We start from the raw sequence: 24365 nt of genomic DNA, 5'->3' as shown, positions 1-24365 counted from the left end.
GTTCTTACTCTGTGAGGATTATTGGCTCAAGCCTTTGAACTAAGTATTTTCTCTACATACAGTCACAATATTATGCAGAGTTCCTAGCTGGATTCTCCAGTGCATAGATTTCCAAGACATAAAACCTATAGATTATATTGAAGCTTAGGGCCAGACTTTGATAGCCTTATACACCTGGAAAAATAAGCCAAAAGAACTTTTACAATAAATGAGAGCTTTTGCAAAGTAAGTTCAAAGTGAATAGGTCACCACCAAAATCTAGGTCAAAATGACTGTTTTACTCAGAAACAATTAATCAATTATTCTTAAAATATAAATTAGTATTGAACAAAAACCTTGAAACTCCCCTGATCTTTTTGTCTAAACCTAAAAAATTACACTGAATTTAACTTAGTGAATAATGTTTACTTAGTAGTTTTGTAAAATATTGAGCAACTTGTTGCTTGCAAAATCATAGAACACATATTTCCAGTTTGGATATTTAACATTTCAGTAGAAATCCTCTCAGTTGTTTGTATCATTCTTATTGCCATCTAATAAACAAACACACACACACAATTGCACCATGGACCCAACAGCCCCAACACTGCCTTTTTGCAGGGAAAATTTCTATTTAGGACTTACAGAAGAAAAAGAGGAGGGCAAATTTCCTCTTTTAGTACTTTTTTTTCCTTAATTGTCAAACAAAACAAAACAAAAATGACACTGTCAGAGAAATAGAAATGATATATAATGAATAGAAGTTGTTTTTCTTAGTGGCTTGGGGAATATAAACAGCTCATGCAAACTTCAGTCAAGTTTCTCCATATTCATGGAAAATCTGCCTGCTGCACAACAACTGGTATTCTAACATCCTTAAGTCAATTTGCTTCTCAACTAATAAGCACTAAGTAAGCATTCCGCTTCTCTTTACCTTTTTAGATGAAATCTTCATTGTAGTTATAGGAGAATTACTCTGAAAGACAAAATTCCAAACCATGTTTACAAGGATTCTCTAGTTAATACTGTCCCACATTAAAATTTAAAATTCAATAAAAACTAAGTCATATCTAAGAAAACTATAACTTTTTGTATTTTGGAAAGGCATCACTCACTCCTACTAATTTTTTGTTATTTTCAGAACTAAACAAATGACATATATACAATTAATGTCTCACAAAATGTATTGTCTAAACTCAACTGCATTACTATTACCTATGTGCATCAAAAAGTTGTACACTTCTAATTAACCTGCATCTGTGTTACCTCAGCAATACAGGAGCAATGAGTTTTGAAGCCATTACTCTCACTTTGTAATAAGAAACAATGTTTGTTCTTTGACAATGACGATAAAGAAAAATCATAGAATAGCTCATGCGTATTTACCACGATCCAGATAAGAGTATATCACATTTCTCCTACACATTATCTACAGCGCATACAGTTTGGTTACCATCCAACATATACATTCAGATTATCAATGACTAGAATATTAAAAATGACATGTGTTTTATTGAATGTTTCTTTCCCCGAGACAGTACTGTATACTACTGTGTGTCATCACTGCAGTCTATTATTGCCTGTGTCCAAACCAAACCTTAAAGAACTAGAAAAGGAATTATCACATTCACTGCCTTAAGGTGGTGAAGCAATTAATTATTCTCATCCAAACAAATGGTAAAACTGATAGTAATAAAATGTTCAGCATTTTTTTTAAGACTTAGCATTTGATCAGCCACAAAGAAAAGCCATAACGGTGGGCTAGGATTAATTGCAATAACTACAAGGACAGCAGGGAGGCCAGGACTAGAAAATCCGGCTGTGAACCATGTGAACTGTCAAAGGTTTGAAGGAGTTTAGAGCCGCTGTAGTATTTCATGAACTGTCCAGAACTCAAGGTCAAATGCAACATTGGATCTGATGCCACATTCTCCTTTCCTTGCTTATACTCTGGAAAGGAATCAGTGCTTTGCTTACTCTCGATATTTACTAGCACACAGACGGTGATCTCATTCCCGCTCTCTTGGAGAGAATCATCAAAATACTGCCATGCTGCCTGCACAGATTGCAATGGTAGAGGTTACAATATCATGATTTTTAGTTTCAGGATAAAAAAGTCTGTGCACAGAGGCCCAGAAACTAGGTTTAGGGTGAGGATTCCTCTCAGCCCACTTACCTTCTTGCTGTATTAATTTACGTTTCAGTAAATGGAATTAGTAATACTTGGGTGAAGGGTACTCTTTAGGTGATATTACTCACATATATCTTTTTTAAAGGGAAGTCTTCAATAAAAGCCTAGGAAGACTGATTATGCCTTTATGAGGGTTAACACAGAGTGAATTCTTTTCTTAAAGAAATTGTTAATGCTGCCTGTCTAGATAAAAAAGCTTAAATTTTCCTTTTTTTTAATCCCATCAGTGAAATAGAGAAAAGTCCATGACAAAAGCCTTAACTAAGTTTATAGTTGCATGCTACCATTTGCTCTGAGATTACCTGTTTTAAAGAATAGCCCATTCAAAAATCTGAAAGGGATTTTTCAACATGAGGATGAGCATTTTCTTTAGGTTATTACAAGCTGCTACATGCCAGAGTGATTGACAGAGGCTATTCCCTTATTTCTCTCTGTAGTTGTTTGTGTTTCTTTTCAGTTTATGTTGTGTTAAGCTTGTAGCTTTCTTGACTCCAGAGGCATGTGGCTTTGAAGAACTGGAGTTAAGCAAAACCAACACGACCTTGCTTCCATTCCGCAGCTCAGAATCAGGAAGATTATCAGATAATCAAAGAAGTACAAAATTCTTAGATTCCATCTGTAAATAGCGACAGTCTCAATATGTGATGCCAATGATAAAAGTTGCCGTCTGGCAGCCGCTATAACATGACCTTGTGAAAATGTGATTATCAAAATCCTTCTAGCCAGTATAACAACATAAAAAATAACAACTTAAATACAGAAGAAAAAAAGGACTCCAGCTATCTACAGCCTTCATAACAGTGGACATTTTATATTCCTCTTTGGGTGGTATCATGCTTACAGTATGCACATTTACATGATCTTTTATCAAGTCACAGTTGGCTCTGCCAAAGTCTCTTAGAACAAAGTGTTTGTGTGAACATACACATTGGAAGAGTAAACGTAGAAGCAAGCCAAACCTGAAAAACCTCCAGCTCTTCTAAAATGAGTTCTCCACTTGCAGAGAAGTTGGTGGGTAGGACAACAACTTTTTGTACAGTTCCTTGATCTGGAAAAGATGAGAAAAAGTGAGACCATGTGACAGAGAGAAGTAAAAAAGCAGATGAACCATTATCAATTATGCAAAGAAACCATCAAAGCAAGCACTATGATGTAGAGAAAGGTAAGAAATGTTCAGTAATTTCTAGGGTTTGGGGTCAGAAGGAAGCATGAGATGATTCCTTATATAGAAATACTATATATAGTAGTATTATCACATATGAACACGAAAAAGTCATGGTAAGATAGGAGTTACTACCATTACTGTTACCATTCAACCCAAAAAGATCAATCAAAATCAGTATCTTCTATACTAGTTGCTGTACAGACACAGACAGAGGCAGTATCTATCCTAATGATCTTAAAGTAAAAACACAGCAATATAAACAGGTAAAAAGGAGCTACTGCAGAATTTAATATATATTCATATTCATAAATAAAATGTAATGACAACTGATGACATGAAGGCAAACCTTCCAAAGAATAACTCTATCTACACCTAAACAAAGTAAGATGAAAGCTTTATTTTCAGGAAAGCCAAACAATAATCAAGTCCTTTACATACTGGTAGGAGTTAATATTTTGGCCCATGAGGAAAAAAGGAAAAGCAAGGTGAAGATATTGTAGCTAGTCTATCATGGCTGCCCTCTCAAAATACAGTTCCAAGACTCCCAAACCCACTCAGATCAAAGGAGTAAGAAGGATGGGACGATGGCAGTGTTTTTGCAGGGCAGATGTGATGAGTGAGACCGAAGGGATATTTTTGATTAGTTTTCCAAATTTGTTTTGTAGAAAGAATATATGAGATGGAGGGGTCCATCTGTGAAGGCTCTTAAAGGCTGAGACAGCCACTGAAGTATTTCTGACGTAGCAGAAAATACAGACTGTGGAAGGATCACAAGGACAAGCATTTTTACTTGGAAAAAGCACAGCACATAGAATTCCTCTAGCCTGAAAAGCCTGGAAATTAGTCGGAGTAGAATAAATTTATTTGCTCAGTATTGATACTGAGGAATGAGAGCACATGGTATGTCTGTTCGGCCTTCGGAAGTTTTATGAGCAATATAGACTTGTGTGATTAGTAAAACATTAGTATAGCACAATATAGGTAAGTATCTATGTGTATTTTCATGAATTTGTGACCAAGGAAAGGAAATCTCATCTTCCTGTTTGGCAATTCATTATGTAGACAATGTAAACTGTAAAAGGGCAATTTTTACTTTTGCTTTTAAGGTCAGTGACTATTCCATAGCTGGAGCTGCAGGACAAGTTGATTACAGTAAATAATTTACATCTTTTTATTTCCCTGGAGGAAGCCAGCAAATAACAATATATTTTATTTAAAACAATTAAGGTTTAAAGCCAGAATATTAATATGTAATGACCTGACCACACACAGAGAGCACACTGTAGTATTTTGTCATTTAAAAAAAAAAACGGAAAAGAGAAATTGAAGGCTGACAAGACTTAAAAATATGTAGCTATCAATTGTACATGCTCAGGGCACGTTAGGCATGAATTTTTCATGAGAATTTTCTATGGAGAACATTTATTCTCATTATACAATGGCACAATAAACCAGTTCCTTCCGAAGAAACCTTACTGAAACTAAATCTTGTGATAGCACAGCTGTGGTCTAGACTGGATGCCAGTATTAGCAAAGCTATGAGAACCTGAGAGAGATTTACTAACTGCCAGGACCCACCGAAGCTTTAAACTGCTGCAGATGCATCCTTCATTGGAGCTAAGGAGAAGCATGTGCATGTGCATGTGTGTATTTCTGCTCCTACTGAAGGGAATAACCCACTCACAAATGTACAGAGCTTAAGTCCAGTCTACCTCTGACTCTTTGCAACCTTTTATCAATGTCCTCTCTCTAATATTAAACTATACCATACAAAATACGGTATCAGAAGTTCAGGAAGGAGTTGCAGCCTTTTGTGTTCTTTTTCAGCTGCCTGCAAAGTGTCAGCTACCTGTAACCCTGACGTACAGGCACTAAGCATGTTGACAGTGACCTTACCTGCAAAGGAATGTGAGGCTGCTGAGTCTCTGAAGAACCGGTTTATTTCAATGACCCATTAACACATGCCACACATTTAAAATTCCTAAATTGCCTTCAGTCCTCAAACATTGCCCTGAACTGAAATCAGAACCTGAGGGGAGATTTTATCATGGGCATTGGCACAGAAAATACTGATAATGCCTGACGCCAAGTTTTTGTGTCCTAATAACCTTTCCTATTTGAAAAGTAGGTTCCTATCTACTTTTTTGTCACACCCCAGCAAAATACACAGAGTTAAGGACTGTTTACCTTGGTATTCATTCCCTTTGACTCAATATTTTACCATTCGCTTTGACTCAGTATTGTACCATGAGGGACAAATCCTTGCAGAAAGCCACGTTCCATCGTTTCAAAGGAAACAATATAACATTTAAAATAAATATTCATGTTAGGGGAAGTAGGCAATAGAAATCTAATAATTAAATCACTTAAAGCAAGGGATTCCAATAGTCTATACATATATATATACATATGTCCAACAATACATGGCTTATAGGCTAGAGCCCTCCACCACTTCTAAAAATATTTTTTCTACTGTTGCTCAGCCTTTTCCTTAATAAATGAAAAGCAAATATTTGTGCCCCAAACCCACTTCTTATTCCTTTCTCAGTAGTACTGATGTCTCCACTACAAGCACAGTAGCTGACAGATCAAGTCACTTATACGTGTTCTTGTCAGAAAGATTATGGTACATCTGAGTGAAAATTTTACTTGCTTATTTCCTTTAATGGCAAGGCAGCAAACTAAATTCCCTGGGTTAGAAGGAAGGTTGGAAAGGATGCAGCACTGTGCACTGCAGGAGATATATGCAAAGCAGCAGTGCCTGAGCTGTTTCCCAGTGTATTTCACAATAGAGAATCTTTTGTGTTGTAAGCCAGGCATAAGAGATCATCAAACAAGTACAAGTCAAATTTTTTTCATTTTTAGGTCAATGTATGAAATTATAAATTAATTCTGTAAAAATCATCAAAGTGAACAGGATGATTTCCTTCGCCATTTACTTGTTACTTCCAGAAATCCACTTGAAAACAGTTCTACATTGTTATGATTTCACATAATCATGGAAAAAGCCATTGTGTCTCCAGAATATCAATCCATCACTAGAATGCATGAAGTGAAGAGGGAGATTTGTGCTCATCATTTCCCTGACTTTTCACTGGGAGCTGTTTGCAGCCTCACACTAGCCCAGCAGTCTGTGAGTCAAGGGCAGATGGACAAACAAGAAGAAATCTCCCTCAAGCTGATGGCAAGAGGACAAGAGCGACTCAAAGTTTTTCTGTTTTAAACCTGCTTGAACGACTGCAGGTCTCCCAGCTTGACATGCAAGACAGTGTTCCCTCTGAGAGGACTGAGAAACAGGGAACAGCAAGGGAGGAGAGTGCTAACATCCTGTAGACTAAAAAATGGTGTAGAGAGTATGCAGAGTGGGAAAAAAATGGAGAAGGAAGGCCATCCAACAAGTGATCCAAGGAAGGAAGAAGAAGAGACAAATAAATAAATAACTACTATTACTACTAATAATAATAATGAAGAAATATTCCTTGAAATGCAGGGCATGATTCTGGGCTGGTATTAATCAGCTAAACTTCATTGAAACCAGTTGGACTATGCCTGATTACACTAATTCCTGGTGCGGCTGACCATGGGCAATGGAAAAGGCAAAGCTTCATGAAGAGCAACGACAAATACACAAGTGTTTGGCTGAATCTGCAGGTCTGAGTTTAAATCTTGTTCTCTGAATTTCGACTAGCTTTTCCTTCCTTGGCCCTAAGTGAACACTGCAGTTGTCAGTATTGTGAGGCTCAAAGAGAGTCAGGACTCATCTACTCCTGAGCCACATCACATGCACAAATTGAGCAACCAAAAACCCCCTGACCTTTCCACATCATAAAAAATTGACCGCAATGAACACCAACTGCTACTCTGACAGGATTTTCACAGAGAGGCTTCCTGCAGTAATCCCCCTCCCTGATGTGTCTGACGTTGCTGGAGACCCTCTGAAAACTTTTTTCCATGTCGTACCTGTCAGCCTAATGGCAGTTTAATTATTTTTGGTCTCTAATCTGAGTTAAACCTGATGCAATCAAATAACATCACAAAGATAAAAGAAAGCGAAGAGTTTGCAGAATTCTTAAAATCTCTCTGTTTGAGAAAATGTTGCGGCTCAGCAGAGTACCCTGAGATAGTGGCAGGTTAGGAGTAGGGCTGAGAGCCAGGTCCCCACACTCTCTGCTGTCCTTAGGTGACTACTGTAAATCAGAGCTCCCACCACAGCCACCTAACATGTCTGTGCTTTCATCTCATCTGTTCACTCATCTGTCAAATGGGTGTAATTTTTTTCCAGCCCATAGGATTACTGTGAAACTTTGTAAAATTCAAGCTGCATCAAAGAACAAAAAGTCAAATACAAATGTTTAATGAGCTCACACTTGAGGGCAAAACTTTCGCATAGCCACAGCTCGGCCAAACTTTTGGGACATGCTGTGAGCTTATTTGAATAAAAACTGAACAGGGGAAATGAAACAGGTGGAGAAATGCCCTCTTAATTTACACGTCTTCTTAAAAGGCTCTGAAAAAGCTTTGGATGACTTGGTCAACGAAAGGTTTTGAATGACTCAGGCACTGTGACCAAGAGGAAGAAGGAAACTCTGTCTGCTGCCTGTTGTGCCACATTATCTTCCCAAGCTCACAGTCACAAAGCTGCAGCCAGCAAATCTATGGGAGGCAAGCTTGCTCTTCTGACCAGATTATCTCTCTCCGTTAGAATCTGTAGTTCATTACATGATTTTGGCTATTGCATTACTGGAGGCTACTGTTGTCAGCAAGGGTTAGTTTTCCAAAAAGACAGCCATCATGTAACACCATGAAAACGAGTATTACAACCTTATGCTCTGAAGGCACTTACTGCATCCAGACTTTGAAAACAAGTGTTGCATCAGAGAAGAAAAGATAATAAGAAACACTGATCAACCTCATGCCACATCAGATGCATGTGGCCCACATTAATCATCTGAATAAGCCACACTGAAGTCTGAAGTGCCTTTTTACAACAGTAACTTAGATCTCTTTCCACAAAAACATATCCTATCTTGATAGCAAGGAGCTGAAAAAATTCCTATTCATGCCCATGGCTGTTTAATGTACCCAAGTTTGACCCAAACATTTAAACATTTTCATAACACCAAGAGCAATAAAAAACCCCATGCATAATCTTTTGGTTGTGCAATCTGCGTGTACTTTGACCAAAGGCTTTCATACTGCAAGCAGTAGGTGGCATGCTTAAAAAATAAATATTAATCTCAGGAAAATGTTCTCATGCTGTTTTATTGCTGTTCTTAAAACTCAGATGGAAAACAATCTATCAAAGGATAAACAGAAAATACTGAAAGCTTGGGTTCTTTAGATATAACTGAAATGAGTAAAGTAATTACAGTAAAACTCTAGGGTGATCATGACTAAGTTCTGGTCTATAGGATAATCAAAGCAGAACTCTAACCCCAGATTGCTAAACTGAATATGTTATTACTCACTGCATAGGGAAAAAGCATTAGCATCGCCCTCGTCAAATATGCAAACGAGTGATTACATTCTGTTCAAGTAAATTATCCCTCGGGTTTCTGTTTGGGAAGACAAAGTATACAGCACTCTTCACTTGTAGCACTGCTCTCTGCCATTAGAGACTTACTCCTTACTCTAAATCAGCTCATTTCAGAGGGGGGGGTGAAGAGATCCCTTTGGGTGGACTAGCAAGTTTTGTTAAGTGTTTTGGGAGTCTTCACATTGAAAAGAATAGGGAAAACAGAAGATCGTTATCATTTGAAAAGTGGGTGGAATGCTGCAAGAACAATGTCTGTCCCTGGGATTTATTTCATTAGCTATATAGGCGACGAGGGAGAAAAGCAACATATTAACTCTAGGCATGGACCAGCCCCTGCGAGATCAGCACTTTTGTCTGGAGGCGCAAAGGAAACACTACATTTAGTTCACATCAATGTGAAAAAATGACACACTTGACTATACCCTCCCATGCCACAGCTACACGGTGAAAACCACTGGGGTTCTTGGACCTTTATACTTCTGTTATTCTTCACTTGCATTCAGGAACTGATTTATTACTGAGGCTATAGAGGAGGAAGAGAGGAAAAGCTAAACATTTTGTGTGCTCTGCATCTGGCAAGACATAAAACACTCCAATTTCAAGCATGAGACAGGTCACTGACAGTGACAGACATGGCTGGCAACATCTCAGTTCAGCAGCAGTAACTCATCATCTGAGCTGAGTGTAATTGTCACCAGGTGTCAAGTCCCATTGTCTCTGGTTGTGGGGCTCCAGGCTCCCAAGGAAATTATCACATGAAATTCTCCTACACAATGTGGTTTTTGCATTTGCCAGGATGAACTGACACCAAAGCAAATCCCCTCTGCATTCCTTTTGACAGTTAATATCTCTATCGAATCCTCCTGAGTCTCACAGAAAGCAGAGAATAAAGAAAAAGTTTCTCCTCTCAGTGGCTGAAACTTGATCACTTTTATTTAAAAGGACTGAGAAATGCAGTAACTTACATTGCACCAGTTTCTTCTGAGGAAGATCCTGGAAGCTATTAATGTCCTGTGCCCTACTTGAGAAGAAGAATGCCTCCCCTCCAACTAACTAGAAAGCAGACAATGATCATCATCTCCAGTGCAGAAGATAAAGCAATGAATATAAATTATCAAGAGTTGCAGTTTACGTATTTGATCCATAACTGATCCTGTGCTGATACACAGAAGAGGATTAACAAAATATAAGAACAAGCTGAGGTATGTTAATGTTTTTAATGAATCACAGGTGTATGTGTGAGGCCACACTGATCACTTAAAACCAGTCAGAAGCTAATCAACGTATAAAATTAATTTACCTGTATTTATCTCTTGCAGAATTACTAAAATGATAAATAACAATACTGTGTTTTCATGAACATTTCAAATTTTCAATACATTTCTAGTATTAAATATCACTGCCACATTAACAACCCTATATTGGTTGGAAACTTTTTTCCACTAATCTTTAGTAGAATTTTCCCCCAATTAACATTAGATATTTATAGAACATTTTAAAACAATGGCAGCACTATATAAAAAAATGCATAAAATGTTCCTTTGAAAGATCTGTACTAGCCTACCAAGCTATTACTCCAGCTCAACATAGTGATTTGGAAAGGAATAAAGCTAATAGAAAACCAAGCCTTCTCTTTAACTAAGTGTTCTTGTGGAGTTGTATAACAGTAGTAGGGGCAATATCTATTAACACTTTGGATATTACTACAGTAGTGTACAAAGACTCTTTTCTTCACTTCTGTAGGAAAGGAGGAAAATTACCCTAAAGGGTCCCAAAGTCAAGAACTGTAGCTGCATTAATTAAACTGAAAAGAAAATGTGGTTACATGTTTGGGGGGGGGGGCGGGGGGGACGGGACACCCACCTCAAGAAGAAACCCCTGTCCTAATTAGCTCAATTTGGTAGTTTCCAATGACTCTGCAAGTAGGATCAAAGAGATCTTCAAGAATACCATAAAACTCATTTATCAACTTCCAACCAAGAAAACAAAAATACCCAGATCAAAACCTGATGACATTCCTTATGTAATTCATTACCCAGAAGTTCTTCTACCCTGACTACACCTTATAGCACACTAAGCATTCACAGTACAGTAGATGGTAACCTGGGACAGGTTTGACACCAGAACTTGAACTAAGTATTTCTGTTTTCCTATTTCCTTTCATTGAACCACAGAAGCTGTAGTCTGGAAGGGGCCTCTAGAAGTCCCACACTCAAAGCAGGTCCAATTAGAACAGGTTGCTCAGGGCTGTGTTGGGTTGGGTTTTGAATCCTCTGGGTCTCTGAAGATGGAGAATTCACAACCCCTCTGGGCCCTTGTTCCAATGTTTCATCATGCTGACGGTGAAAACCTTTTCCTTTATATCTAATTGCAGTGCCCCAGTTGCAATTTCTGTCCAATCCCTCTCAACCTGACACCTTGAGAGGAGTCCAGACCTGTTTTTTTCCATTAGACAGTTGTACCGTCCCATTAGACAGCTGTCCACAGCAGTAAGGACTCCCCTCAGCTTTCTCTCCCAGCCTCTTCTCATACCCCACATGCTACAGTCCTTCAACTGATCTTGTTCTGTTAGGTCAATGTTTTCCTTGTTTTCCACTTTCCTTCTGTTTTCCAGTTTTCCACAACTGGACACAGCACTCCTGACGGGAGCCGAATACACGGAAGGATCCCTTCCAGCAACCTGCTGGCTAGATCCACTTCTGCTAATACAGCACAGTATGCAGTTGGCTTCCTTTGGCACAAGAACACCCTGCTGATTTTGATATCTGGGGAGATTTTTCTAAGAAGAGTAAAGAGGGTTCCTTTTAATCCTAGCCCTATAGAAGCCTGACATTCTTGAGAGATTTTTTTTGCACCAGCTTCCTAAATTTATTATAACAGGATGGTTATTCCCAGCCCCATGTGAGTTTATTGGCAGATGTGGTTATTCTACAAGCAGAAAACAACCAGGACCCCAATAATATGTGAACCATAAAAGCAATGCAAGCCATCTCTGTAATTATTTTCTGATGTTCAGAGATATATTTCTTCTCCTGGAGTTCTTTTCCTTTGTTCTACTTGAAACCATCTGTAGTAAAAAAGATTAGCCTTTGTGCCTATCAACCTATAATGCCCTGTTAAGCCAGCGGGAGTTTCAGATGCAAATGAATCCTAGGGTCTAGACAGAGCACCATTCTGCTTGTCTGCTTCAATCCAGAAGAGTGTGATTCATAACTGAGTATTTTAAAAAATAAAAATTGATCAGTATGAGAATCACTTGACCTGTTCCCTGCAGACTTCAGAAGCATAACTCCACATTCCAATTTGATGTAACTAAAAACAAAATGTAGGTTATATTAGACAGAAATTATTTTAGGATACTTGGATCAAATTCTCTGTGTCCACTACTGCTAGGAGTCCAACCATTTGTTTCTTTTTCTCTGCTAAGTACTTCCATATTTTTCCTTTTTTTTTGGTGGAGTTCTTATTTCTGCCTTTGTAACATCCTGATCAGATTGTGTTTTTCCTCAGAAATAGCTTACACAGCATATATTAAATAATGATGATGAGAGTATCTGAAACAATACAAATCTATATTTTAGTATTTTTACTCATGTTAGAGAGCATCAAATGCTAATGTAGAGTCATGTTGCAGACAAACCATACGCAAGAAAAGTAGTATAATTTAGACCAAATAAAATATAGAGTAGTGTTGATTTCTGTCTCAAATAAAATTCACATCAATACATTGTATGTCTTGCACATAATTAACATCTACAGTAAACATAGAAATAAACAGAAAATAAAAAGAACATAATTTATGGATTTCTATAGACATTTTTGTAGATAGCAAATACATTTAAACAAATGTTTCTGAAAGTTATAAACTGTGCAAATTGGAGTTGATTGCAAATTATAATGCAATGGAGGAAAACAACTGTTTCTAAGTTTGTCTTACCTGTTCCAAGAAACAAGACGTGATATCTTCCATCAGCAGCATTCACTCGATCCACAGCAATCTTTGTATACTTGTAGTCAGCTCCTATCCGGATGATTAATGGCCTCTTGTGTATTGGGTAAATGGGATTAAACATCAAAGGGTGATTCCTGATGAAGGTCACAACATCGTCTGGAAACTCTTTGGTTGTCCGCATATTAGGTGTGAAGGCTCCTCCCGGACACTGTAAGAAACATGCACAGTAATGCTTAACAATACTTACCATCTTTCAGAGAGTTTTCATCTCCAAGTCATTTACAAATATTGACAGATAGTTGACAAAGCAAGTTCCCGAAAGAGCACTTCAGACTCTGACTGATAGTAATTATGTTCCAGTAACGGGAATGAAGTGCTTGAATAGCTACGCTTTGAACTCCCATCAGTTCCGATAAAGCAAACACAAACGTGTATTTGCACTTTCAAAATCCAGCTTGATGGCAAAGATGCATCCTTCTGGCCCTATTTCCACATTCTTTATGCTTCCAAACTGCCTGCTGAAAAAAAATAATCCAAGTGATTGGTATAGGAAGATACCAAACTTTTGCAGCTGGTTTGTTATAGAATCAGTACAAAGGCAAAAGCTAACATCTGATAATTAATTGGTCAACATCCAAATTACATCATTATGTCGATTATGCGATGGTGAAAGGGCCTGTGACTCCTCTTCATCTGAAAAAGTAGTAATATGGAGTTGATGAGGGGGTCCCATAACAACTCATTTATATCTGAGAAGACTGACCATTCACAGGATCTTGTCTATACTTTCCCCTATGCCTGAGAAATAGCAGACATCCATGAATAATCTTGATGCTTCTTTAAGTGTAATGAAGAACCACCCAAATAGTCAGCCCTGAGGCATTCTGAACCTCATGAGGAAATAAAAGCAAACTTAGAAAACTCAAGTGTTTACCAAGAGTGAAACTCAAAGACTGTGAGAAGAAATCAGGAGCTATGTCAGTAACTGGTACAAGGTTCTATATGTACCTATGTTAATTTGCATTACTTTTTCTCAGCTGCCATTACCTCATTTCTTATTGCTGGTCCTGAGCTTTCATATCCCCCCCTACCAGATTTCTGAGCTGTGAAACTCTCCTCGGAGTATTGGAGCATTTCAGAAATGTTTCAACACAATATTTTTCCAATTGGAAAATGTTGATTTGTTCAATATGAAGCATTTCATGGAAACTTCTTTATTTTGATGAGGACCATTCTTTCGTCTAGAATGGAATTTCTGGTCAAAACCACAGACACAAAAATAGCTAGTAGCTTAGGGAGAGATTTACCTCACCTGACTTCTACTGTCTCAAAGTCAGGCATTTATTCTTAGCCACCTAGGTTTCCTCTGTAGTCAGTAATTCAGGCTAGATGCCCTGCTTTTAGATGGCTAAAATTACATAAAATGAATCATACTCTGAGAGACTAGGAAACTCACTGGGGATATATGAGTCATGTGTCCAACCTACCTGATGTAATCAGATGTTAGAATCTGATCTTCACCTCCCAGGGGATCCCTCTAACCACTGGGCAGGAGTGCCCATTCTACCCCTGCTGCTAAAAGCTGTTCCATCTTGTGCACCTAATAAACTACCCATCGGGCAGTACCAGGAACCAAGTAGAGAGGGGACTACAGCCTAATCCCAGGCTTTAGAATCACCTTCTGGCTCAATTAGGATTTAATTACTTATACAAAGTAGAACAGCTCTGACAGGAATTCTGTAAAAGAAACTGCTCTGGCATCAGTTACCTTCAGGAAGGAGAGCCAGAACTCAGCTCAGATATGGGCCTCTTCTCATCCGACATGCTTGATAATTGACTTTTCTGGACTCTTATTTATCTTGAGGTTTTGGTTTAGTTCTCAGTAGAAATGACACTACATGCTAGCCCTCTAAGATTGCTCACAAAAATTGAATTCTTATCTTGTTTGCTCTACTCCTCCTCTCTGTGGTAATTCCATCCACAGTCTTCCAGGAAACGTATGGAGCTATCTGCTAATATTAGCAACAAATGCTGAAAAAAGAAAAGTGTTCATAAATTTGTGGGCTATTAGCAAGATTATTCTACTTGGTAGTGATCTGCCAGACCCCAGTTCCTCTCCGGAGGGATTCCATTTCACAAGCAGTTCAAATTAAACTTTTTTGTCCTGCATAGCTCAGTTAAACGAAGACTTTCTCTGATACTTTCTATTCTTCCATTCTCGACTGGAGATCATAAAACCTTTGTCTGTGACTTCTGCAAAAATGTTTGTGCTATAGTTCACCCCAGTATGACCCTAAAAACTTACATTATGTCGTAGTCCTGAGCAAAGCCTTAAAAAACATCTTTAATCAATTAATTCTTTTCCTATCCCCCATATAAACCAATGATAAGCAAAAGATGTTACTGAAGAACCATATAAGCTCTTCTTTTCCTGGAGGGATTGAATGTGTATCCTTCACACCTCATTCAGTGATTTGGCTATACGATACTTATGTTCACAGTTGATCACCATGCAGTTAGATTGCAGAGAGAAACAGAATTCTTTAATTTACAGCATATTCCCCAACATGCTGTAGGTACCAAAACTATTTCTGTAAACTCTGAAAAATGGAAACTATCCTCAAACATCACTGAATTTAGTAGCAAGCTGCCAATTATGCAATTTTTTTTTCCTTTCTTTTTCCATAAGTAAGTTTTGCTTGTGGAGAAATAAGAAACCACTGGTATTTAGTGAAGGGCAGCCAAACAGTTGGTTGATTATGGCCAAATGAACGTATTGCTTTATTTAATCCTACTGAAGCTATACCAAAGCCTTTTCCTTGTTTATCCAATGTACTGTGACACAATGAACATTCATTTCTGTCCAGAGGTTTAGTATGAATATCTCTTCAGGCAACTGTAAAGTAGGATTTTCCATGTCATATAAAAAGGCATCCCTGTCTAGTCCAGCATCTCAGAAGTTGCAAAAAACCTACGTTCCAGAGGAAAGACGCTCATGCCCCACAGTCTGCAAGTGTGGCTATTTGAAGTTAACACTTTGAACACAAATTCTGAGCAGCAAAAAAATCCTCCCCATGTCCTGACTTTTACAGATGCTTTGACATAAGTGAAAACTAGAGTTTGTGGCACGCATTTAAAAGTGGAATGTTTTGGCAGTGAAATAAAAGCAAAGCCAAACAAGTCCCATCTTAGAAAATATACCTTTAAGATACTGTGTTGTGGCTAAATTGTGACAAAGCACAGAAAAGCCAGTGATCAGAAAACCAGCAATGATCAGCTTAAAAGAATCTCTTTTGGCTTTACTTTTTGTTTGGGCTATGATCTAAGAATTTATCTTCAAATTCAGAACTCATTGGCCTTCTGAAAAAAGTAGATAGTTTCTGTCACCATGTTAAATCCAAACCTGAATTATTTTTTCTTCCCTTTCCATTGTGCTGCCCAATTTCTTTAGGCCCATCTGGAATACCTCATAAGCCTCCATGAGGCGAACCAAGAATAACATGGCAGTGGTTTAGGAAACACAAACACAATATTGTGAAGCAGCAAGAAACTCTGAAATATGACTAATCACAAGAGCGTGAAACTTCCTGTTTAAATGGGCCATTTATTTTTTTTTTTTTGTAAAGTTTAAGCTTAAAGACTCACTGAACTCATGATATTAGAGCTGTATGAATTAATCGCAAAGAAAGAATAATGCTAGCATTAGACTTTAGTGGAATATCAGGTATTGATTAGCTAATTCTAGAGATCTGGGAACATAAAGTCCTAAATCTTATAGCCAGTAATAACTGCACTAAAATGTCATGAAGAGTTGTGTGAACAAGGGAGCTTTTCCATGTATCTGACTGTTAGTGTACGAGAGAGAAAGAGATAGAAGGAACAAGATATACAGCACAAAGCTGAATATGGATGAAATAGTCATATGGTTAAAGGTTCTTGCAGTGCCTTGCAAAATTAAAATAAAATTTAATTTCCTGCAATAAATGGAAAAGCAACAAGGTGTTCATCTAAAAAAAAATTATAACTACATTGTTGAGAGATGATTTATGATTCTGTGCATACTTATTTAATTCTGATACTTAAGAAATTGTAAGACTTCATAGGAGTCAACAAAAGTCCACATTACCATACTTCATTTATCAAATATGGATTTGGAGAAGGTTCTAGAGAAAGTTAATACATTCTTCATTAAAGCTGGAAATATTAGACTTCATACTTCTGCTAAATCTAAATTAAGAATAAATAGTGCAAATAAGTAAATAAATAAAGACAAAAGTGCATCAACAGCAATTTTTATACACCATAAAGGTAAAAAGAAAAAAAAAAGAATAATTTTGTTTAAATATTTAATGACACTTTTTTGTAAAACTTGGAAACAGATCTAGCTCTAATGGTGTACAGAATTCATTGGAAGATTATTACTACCCCTGACACAGTGAAAGAAAGTTCTGAAAAATTTTCAAGGCATTTAAAAAGCATTATTAACAAGGAAGACTACTATGAACTGATTGGCATGACAAATCATCTATTTCTAGGTCTCTCTTCTAACAATACCTGGCAGTGTTAGACCTAGTCAAATGACAAGTCCCCGAAGCCTTATTCTCCTACTACATCTCCCAAGCATCCCAGTAGAGCTGCAAAACCTTAGTGAACTATGGAAAATTCATACAGACTGAAGACAAACTTGCAGATGTTTGGATTGAGAGTGTAGAACACACTCACAATGCTGTCTTTGCTTATTTATTTAGCTATCTTCTGCTCAAACATACACACAAAAAGTTAATGTACATGTAAACAAGATGACTGTCATCTAATGAAATAATTCTAACCACCTCTTCAGCAGAAGGAGCAAGTGACTAACATTTTGCATGACTTTTTATTCTTTCTACAAGATTTCCAGGTACTATGTGATTTGTATGGCAAGCTGAGAAGCAAATAAAATTGTTCTGAACTGTAACTAAGTGTCATAGTCACATATAGTCCAATCTCCTGGAATAAATAATATTTATTTATGTATTAAACAAAGACAAGTAATTGGCAAGCCTGCATAAACATCTTTGTACTTACGGTGCCAGGTCGCGGGTATGGAATTCTGCCCTGATATGGAATCAGCTGGTGGTTTGGGCCCTCCTTGTGTGCAAATGGCCCGTTGAACACGGTCTGGATGTCAGATAAATGATACACACATACAGCTGAGCCTTTAAATATGGAGCTAGGAGACAGTAGGAAAAAGTTAGTATTGCAATCTATCAACTCTTGTATAGCTTTTCCATCATTTGCATGGTTCAGTGATGAAAGATACCTCTAAAATGATATATTTAATACAATTTAATGCCTCTATAGCGTACATTTAATACACTTGAAATCAGCTAATCTAGCTTCCCAATATACACCATTACTCCTTAAACCCTAGCAACTTTTTGAATAATGAACTGAAAAAAAAGGGAGGAAGGTACTACCCTACCAGTGGAATAAGAAAATTTCCTTATATTGAATATAAAAGAAATATAATCTGGCCCCAGTTAAATCGATGGCAAAAATATTGCTGACTTCAGTGAGACAAGATTTTTATAAACTTTGTACTGCCAAGCTCAGCACAGGTTTCCAGAACTCCCTACCAGTACATTAACCACAAGACCTCCATGAGTGTCCTAAAATGGCTAAAATATTAATCAAAACATCCAGTGCAATTACAGTTGGTTAGATTATTACAATCAGTTGCCAGCTTTTCTAAGCAAAATGGGGACAGGTTGGGGCTGTAAAGGAATTAATCCTATACAGTCCTCAAATCCACTCACAAAACTGGTCAACAAAGATCCCTTCAAAAGTGTTGAATTTTGATGCTTCCTGAGGAGAGACCGGGGGTCACCTATGAGAAGGGCATGTTTTTTCCACCACTCTGGGTTCAGCAATGGTCTCAGTCTCAGATAACACAAGACCTGAATGGCCTCCATCACCCTGTGATGAGAAGGGCACTAGGGGAATGATTTCCACAGTGATGCTAAGGCTGACTGCAGTGAATTAACTCCTTTTTTTCTCTCACTGCATGTAAGGTTTGAGATATTTATCTTAACAAAGTGGAAAATCCAGACAGTCTGAAATCTGCCTGATGTTAACTGTAGGATGAAGATAATCCAAGTAACTGTTTTCAATTGAAGAAGAAAAAAAACACTCGAGAAAAAAACTGAAAACATTACACATAGAGTCTAAACAAGGAAAGTGCAAATCACATTGCTCTCAGCTATATATGGATTAGTAGGAGGAACTTTTGAATGGATCATGGTATTTGTGGAAAATTTAGTAGGTATTAATAGTTTTTAAGAAACGTATTTAGTCTTTCCAGATGTTTTATGTTAGATTTACAGCAGATTATGCCACTAAAATAATTTATGTCAATATTACTTGGTTTCCCTCTGTATGGTTTAGATACAAATACTAATAGTTATTATTTTCTGGGATGTTTCTCTCTTGCTACTGTTACAAATTGGAGGTCTACAGAGGTGAAGATAAACTGTTCAGGAGTAAAAATCCTTATGATTGCAGTATATTAACTAGGTAACACATTCAATCTATAGTTGATCAAAGGGAAAGAAAGCATAGACCATGTTGTTCATGATAACAGAAATGCATGAGTGTAAAAACTTCAATAGAGAGAGAAAACAGCTTAAGAGCCAGGAAAAAGTGAAGTTTTCTCTTTGTTGTCACCTTATATGGTCCTGTGATTCAAACCTCATTTCCACTGCAGGAATACCAGGAGAATTAGGTAAAAGTGTTTCCAGTTCAGGCATGTTGCATCCACAACCTAATCATAAGTGTGGTTTTACTGCTAAACATAACCTCAGCATTTTCTCTTTCTGTGCAGTAGGAATCATAAAATGTAGAGAGCACCAGATGTTTACAAGCTATGTGATTCTTTCTTTCCCAATTGAATATCATAAAATCATATTTTCCTGGCTGATTCACATATTTGAGAAAGCAGATCCCTGGATCCACATGAAAAAAGATAGAAAAGCGTATCAGGAAAAAATGTTTTTTCATGCAAGGATTTTTTTACTAGAAATTTCCATTAAAGGAATTATTAGTAATAAGTTAAATAATTTGCTGGTTTGATCAAACAAATTAAATGAAATATATAAAAAAAGCAGAAAACTTCTTTGAATGTAAGTAACAACTAGATAATACAGTATGGCATATCAGAAATCATTAAGCAGTCACTGTTTTTACTCTGTATACTACCACTATGTGGTGAGGGCAAGAGAAAAGTGAAAAAAGTAAAGGTAGCAATGGCAGAATCTGTTGGTCCACCTGTTGGTCTGTCTTTGCTTTCTGAACTGGACAGTAAGTGAATACTACTGACTGACTATAGGAAGCTTAAGGCTGCAAGGAGGTGATCAAATGCTATTTAAGCTTGTCTTTTTGTAGCCAACTGAAGCTGACATGGGTTATTTGCCATCTGTGTGATCATCTGCCAGATGAGAGACTGGATATGATTTGTATGAATTCACCTAAGAATTCCCAGTTTGATCCTTCAGGGTGCTGGATGTCCTTCAGGAAGTGTAAAGTGCTCTCGGATGCCACATGAGTTCACTGCGTTGAAGTCATTTAGCTTTCTGCTGCTGAACAGTAAAAAATGGCCCTCCATGGAAATGTTTTCCCAGTGCCAGCTGACAGTATATCAGGGAGCAGTTTGCTCCAAGCAGCAAAGCTCTAACATGGATACCAACAGGAATGATACTGTTACTCCTGCATGCAGACATGGCACAGCAGACATACAAAATTGCATGGAACAGCCGTGACCACAAAACATAACTTTCAGTTTTCATATAGAAAATTGGGTAGTTCAGAAAGGTAGTTTTTTCAAATCTCCCTGTTTACCTTGATGTTGTAAAAATTCCATACACAAGCGTTGTTCTGGGGTTATCTGTCTCTAAAAGAAACACATCCTCTGTAAGAAAGAAAAAGAAAAAATGTCTTGAATAATAATAAAAGCTTTATTTTTCAGTTTAATTTATGACCTTATTCCTATTGCAGTTAACAGTAGTTTTGTCTCAGACTTGAATGGGAAAAAAGCAGACTTACTGTATGAATGGACCATATGCATAAATCTAGCATTTGAACATTCAGAAACACATTTGGAAATTAACTCCATGCTATCTAGCCTTATGAAGACAGAAGGCAAAGATTTTCAAATATGGTTAGGATCCATATCGCACATTTCTCTCAGCTGGATCTCGTCTCAGCAAGTTGTTCTACAGCAGGCAAACATTTAAGTTTCAGTAGGTCAAAGATAAAGAGTTGCCATAGATGGATGTAATCAAAGCAGGACAATTAGGTGTTTTATCATCCAGTATGCATTCTAGATGCCCTCACTAGCTCATTTTCAACATGATATGAATGACACACAGCTTTGCATTGAAGACACGGAGAGATGTAAACCCCCCAGCTTCCGCTGTGTAGGGATTTATTGGCTGCACTATGCAAAATGTACCTACTCACTGAACTGAATTAGTCTGCTGTTACCTCTGATGTCTTGATTTTTTTACACTTCAGTGAAAAATACTTTAATCTCTGACAGTTTCTTTTTACAATGTTTTAAATAACTATAACCAAACTACCCCTTAAACCTATTTTACAACAGACAAAAAGACTGAATTGAGCTTTTTATCATAGAATACATTCTTTAGCTTTCCATTAATTTATGTGGCTCCTTCATTTAACCCTCTGAATTTTTTAAATATTATTTTAAATACGTCAGAAGCAAAAGACTTCACCATGCAGAGATCGAAGTGTCACATTATATATTAAAGCAGAAGCATGTGCTTGCTCTCTCCCAGTTTTCTGCATTTCCAGCTGTAGTTGTATTCTCCCTCTCTCCTAGAGGATTGTGCTGGGAGCACAGGCTGAGAACAGTCTCCTATTCTGTACGGTCCTACATTTTGTCATAGAGAAAACTAAAAGCAGTTATCCTACTGCTTTGTTGAAAAGGATTGGGCTGGTAAATCACAGTTCTGAAACATAAGTTGCTGTGGCAGCGCTACCAGGCACTGGGAACTTCTGAAAGTCAGTCCTCCAAGCACCTTGCATGTTCTGAGTAACAGCAAGTTAGGATCTGCTCCTAGGCCGGTCAGGTTCCATCGAAACCTTGACCCAAAGCAAGTACGCCAAACCATTGTAAAGACATAAAGTCAAAACCACTCCAAACCTCATTTGCTATGAGAATCAGGAATAATGACAGAGAAAAGAGAAAGAGATTACAATGGAAAGATGGTCAGAATCAGATGCAGCCTCAGTGTGGGGCCCATTAGCTATTTATATTAGTTATATTTATATCTGTATCTGTATTTATATTTATACTAATATACCTACCAAATCTTCCAATATCTGAATTTAGAACTATGATTTTGTACATCACGGCTGTGGACAATATAGAATTTGAAACTTTCTGATAATGTTGTTTGGCACTTAAGTATCAAGATATGCATCTGTTAATTTCTTAACGAAAGGAAATCTCTGGTGACTGCTGTATAGATTATTCATTCAATATTTTCAGTGTTTCACATGTTGAACTAAAAATCTAAGTGCCTGAATGAATCCTGAGAAATTATATTTATTTATAGTAGTACTGCTGGTGCTAGTAACAGGATTTATCAGTATTATCTTGATCTATCAAGTTGAGGCCTTTACCCAGCGATCAAAAGTACTGCGGAAAAGCTGTACATCACACAGTGGCATAAGAAACAGTTTCAGAGAGATGTACGTTAAAAAACCTCTATCATAATCCTAAGTAGGACCAAAATAACAATAGACTTCACTTACATGTTCCCTTCCAAATATCAATTCTTTACATATATAATTCCTTTGCATAGTCAAGATTAATTACCTTTACTTCAAAGATAATGATAATTACCCAGAGAGATTTATGAAGAATTTTTTCATTTCCTGTCATAAAACTGCAAGGGGGGATTTTGTCATGAATTTCTACAGAGCCAAGATTTCACTGTCAATAACTTGACTAAGGAGCTGTACGAACATCAATAATTAAATAGGCACAGGGTGCAAGATTTAGATAAAATTTTTAAGGGAATTTTTTTTTTCCCATACCTAATTCATCAAAGTACGTTTCTGTTCCATCTTCATCCATTACTGAGCACACAAGTCTTGCTTTCAAGAATGTTGTCCACTTGTTCACAAGACTACGCTGACCACCTGTGTCATTCTGGAAAGGAATATTATTTTCAGAAAAAAAAAATACAACACAGCTAACATTTTACTGGGCTTTCCATCTAGACAATTACGCTAGTAAATTCAATATATTAGGCCTAAACCAAATCCCCTCATCTAAACACTCCAGATAGAGGAAAAACAAGAACTAGTTTTCTGAGCAGACTCTCTGCGCTGGGCCAGCAGGCTTGGGAGGGTTGCGCAGTAGATTTTGTACAGCAGCAGTGTGTATAGGTATGATTGGAAAGTCCATGCTATCTCTAAAAGGTCTAATAGTTCTATGGAGGGATGTTTCTTCTAGTCCTGACATCAGTATAGATATATCAGACCTAGTAAGCCATGCTGGCCCATGAGGTGGACGCTCTGAACTAAATTCAGAAATGATGGCTAGGACGGGTCAAGCCAGTTATGCACTGTTGCAAGTCCTGCTAGCTTGGTCCAGAGCTGGCTTGGTCACAGCTCACTCAAGGACCTTTCCATCTCTCTCCAGTGCAAGGTGGAAACTGAAACTGCTAAACCAGATGGTGCAGCACAGAGGTGATAGCTCCTGCCTCATACTGCTGGTGAACACCTTAGATAAGAGCAGTATCTCCCAAACTTCATAGCACAATGTTACCCAAGGAAATTTGATTCAATGCTGTGCACGTTTCACTGGTGCTCCTGGAGCTGGTAATCTGACTTTTTGGGTGACCCATAAGGGCTCTTTTGGGTTGGACCTTGGCACCATTGTACTAATATACCTGGCCAGTCTCAAAGCTGTTGATATATGTGTGAGTATGATGGTATACAAGTATACAAATACGACTGGCTCAGATTTATTTTCATTGGCTTTGGGATTCTGCCACTGACTTCAGTGTAAGTCTAAACAGGCTGAGGCCTTTCAGAAATCATCTGGGCTTCATTATAACAGTAACAATAACAAATACAGCTATAACTGTGTGAAATGTCTTCTTGCAAAATACCCAAAAAGGCCTTTGGGCACCCTCAGAAAAATATAGGAAATGGAGGTTATAAAAAGATCACATGGTGCATCATATCGCCGGAGAAGGAGTTTAACACAATACCAAACACGCCCTCACACCCATGCACAACAACATTACAAAGCACCAAATTTTAAAGAAGACCCAGATTAAAGACAGGGAATACACAAATGATCATAATAATTTTCCTGAGTCTTTCCAAAAGAAGGAATGAAAAGGGTAGCAGTACTTGTGCATTTACATTTTTTTTCTCATTAAAAAAATCCATTTCACCAGAGATATTAATAGCTGCTTCAATCATTTTTCATCTATAGTTGATTACTGCTACAAGAAAGGAATTA

At 37.5% G+C, this 24365-nt stretch overlaps 1 protein-coding gene across 2 annotated transcripts in view; it reads right to left on the bottom strand.

Moving 5' to 3' along the window:
• Positions 1-24365, bottom strand: part of SEMA3C (semaphorin 3C) — a 122931-nt gene that overhangs the window by 12685 nt on the left and 85881 nt on the right. For both annotated transcript variants that reach the window (XM_074869866.1, XM_074869867.1), the window contains 6 exons: positions 22925-23039; positions 20699-20768; positions 17891-18035; positions 12809-13031; positions 3130-3218; positions 914-955 (listed from right to left, as the gene is read on the bottom strand). In XM_074869866.1, coding sequence (XP_074725967.1) covers positions 914-955; positions 3130-3218; positions 12809-13031; positions 17891-18035; positions 20699-20768; positions 22925-23039 — 684 coding nt within the window. The remainder of the gene's footprint in view (positions 1-913; positions 956-3129; positions 3219-12808; positions 13032-17890; positions 18036-20698; positions 20769-22924; positions 23040-24365) is intronic.

Source organism: Strix uralensis, chromosome 5 (assembly GCF_047716275.1).
Source record: "Strix uralensis isolate ZFMK-TIS-50842 chromosome 5, bStrUra1, whole genome shotgun sequence".
Classification (NCBI taxonomy): domain Eukaryota; kingdom Metazoa; phylum Chordata; class Aves; order Strigiformes; family Strigidae; genus Strix; species Strix uralensis.
The sequence above is the reverse complement of the archived record's forward strand: the minus strand, read 5'-3'. Positions and strand labels throughout refer to the sequence as shown.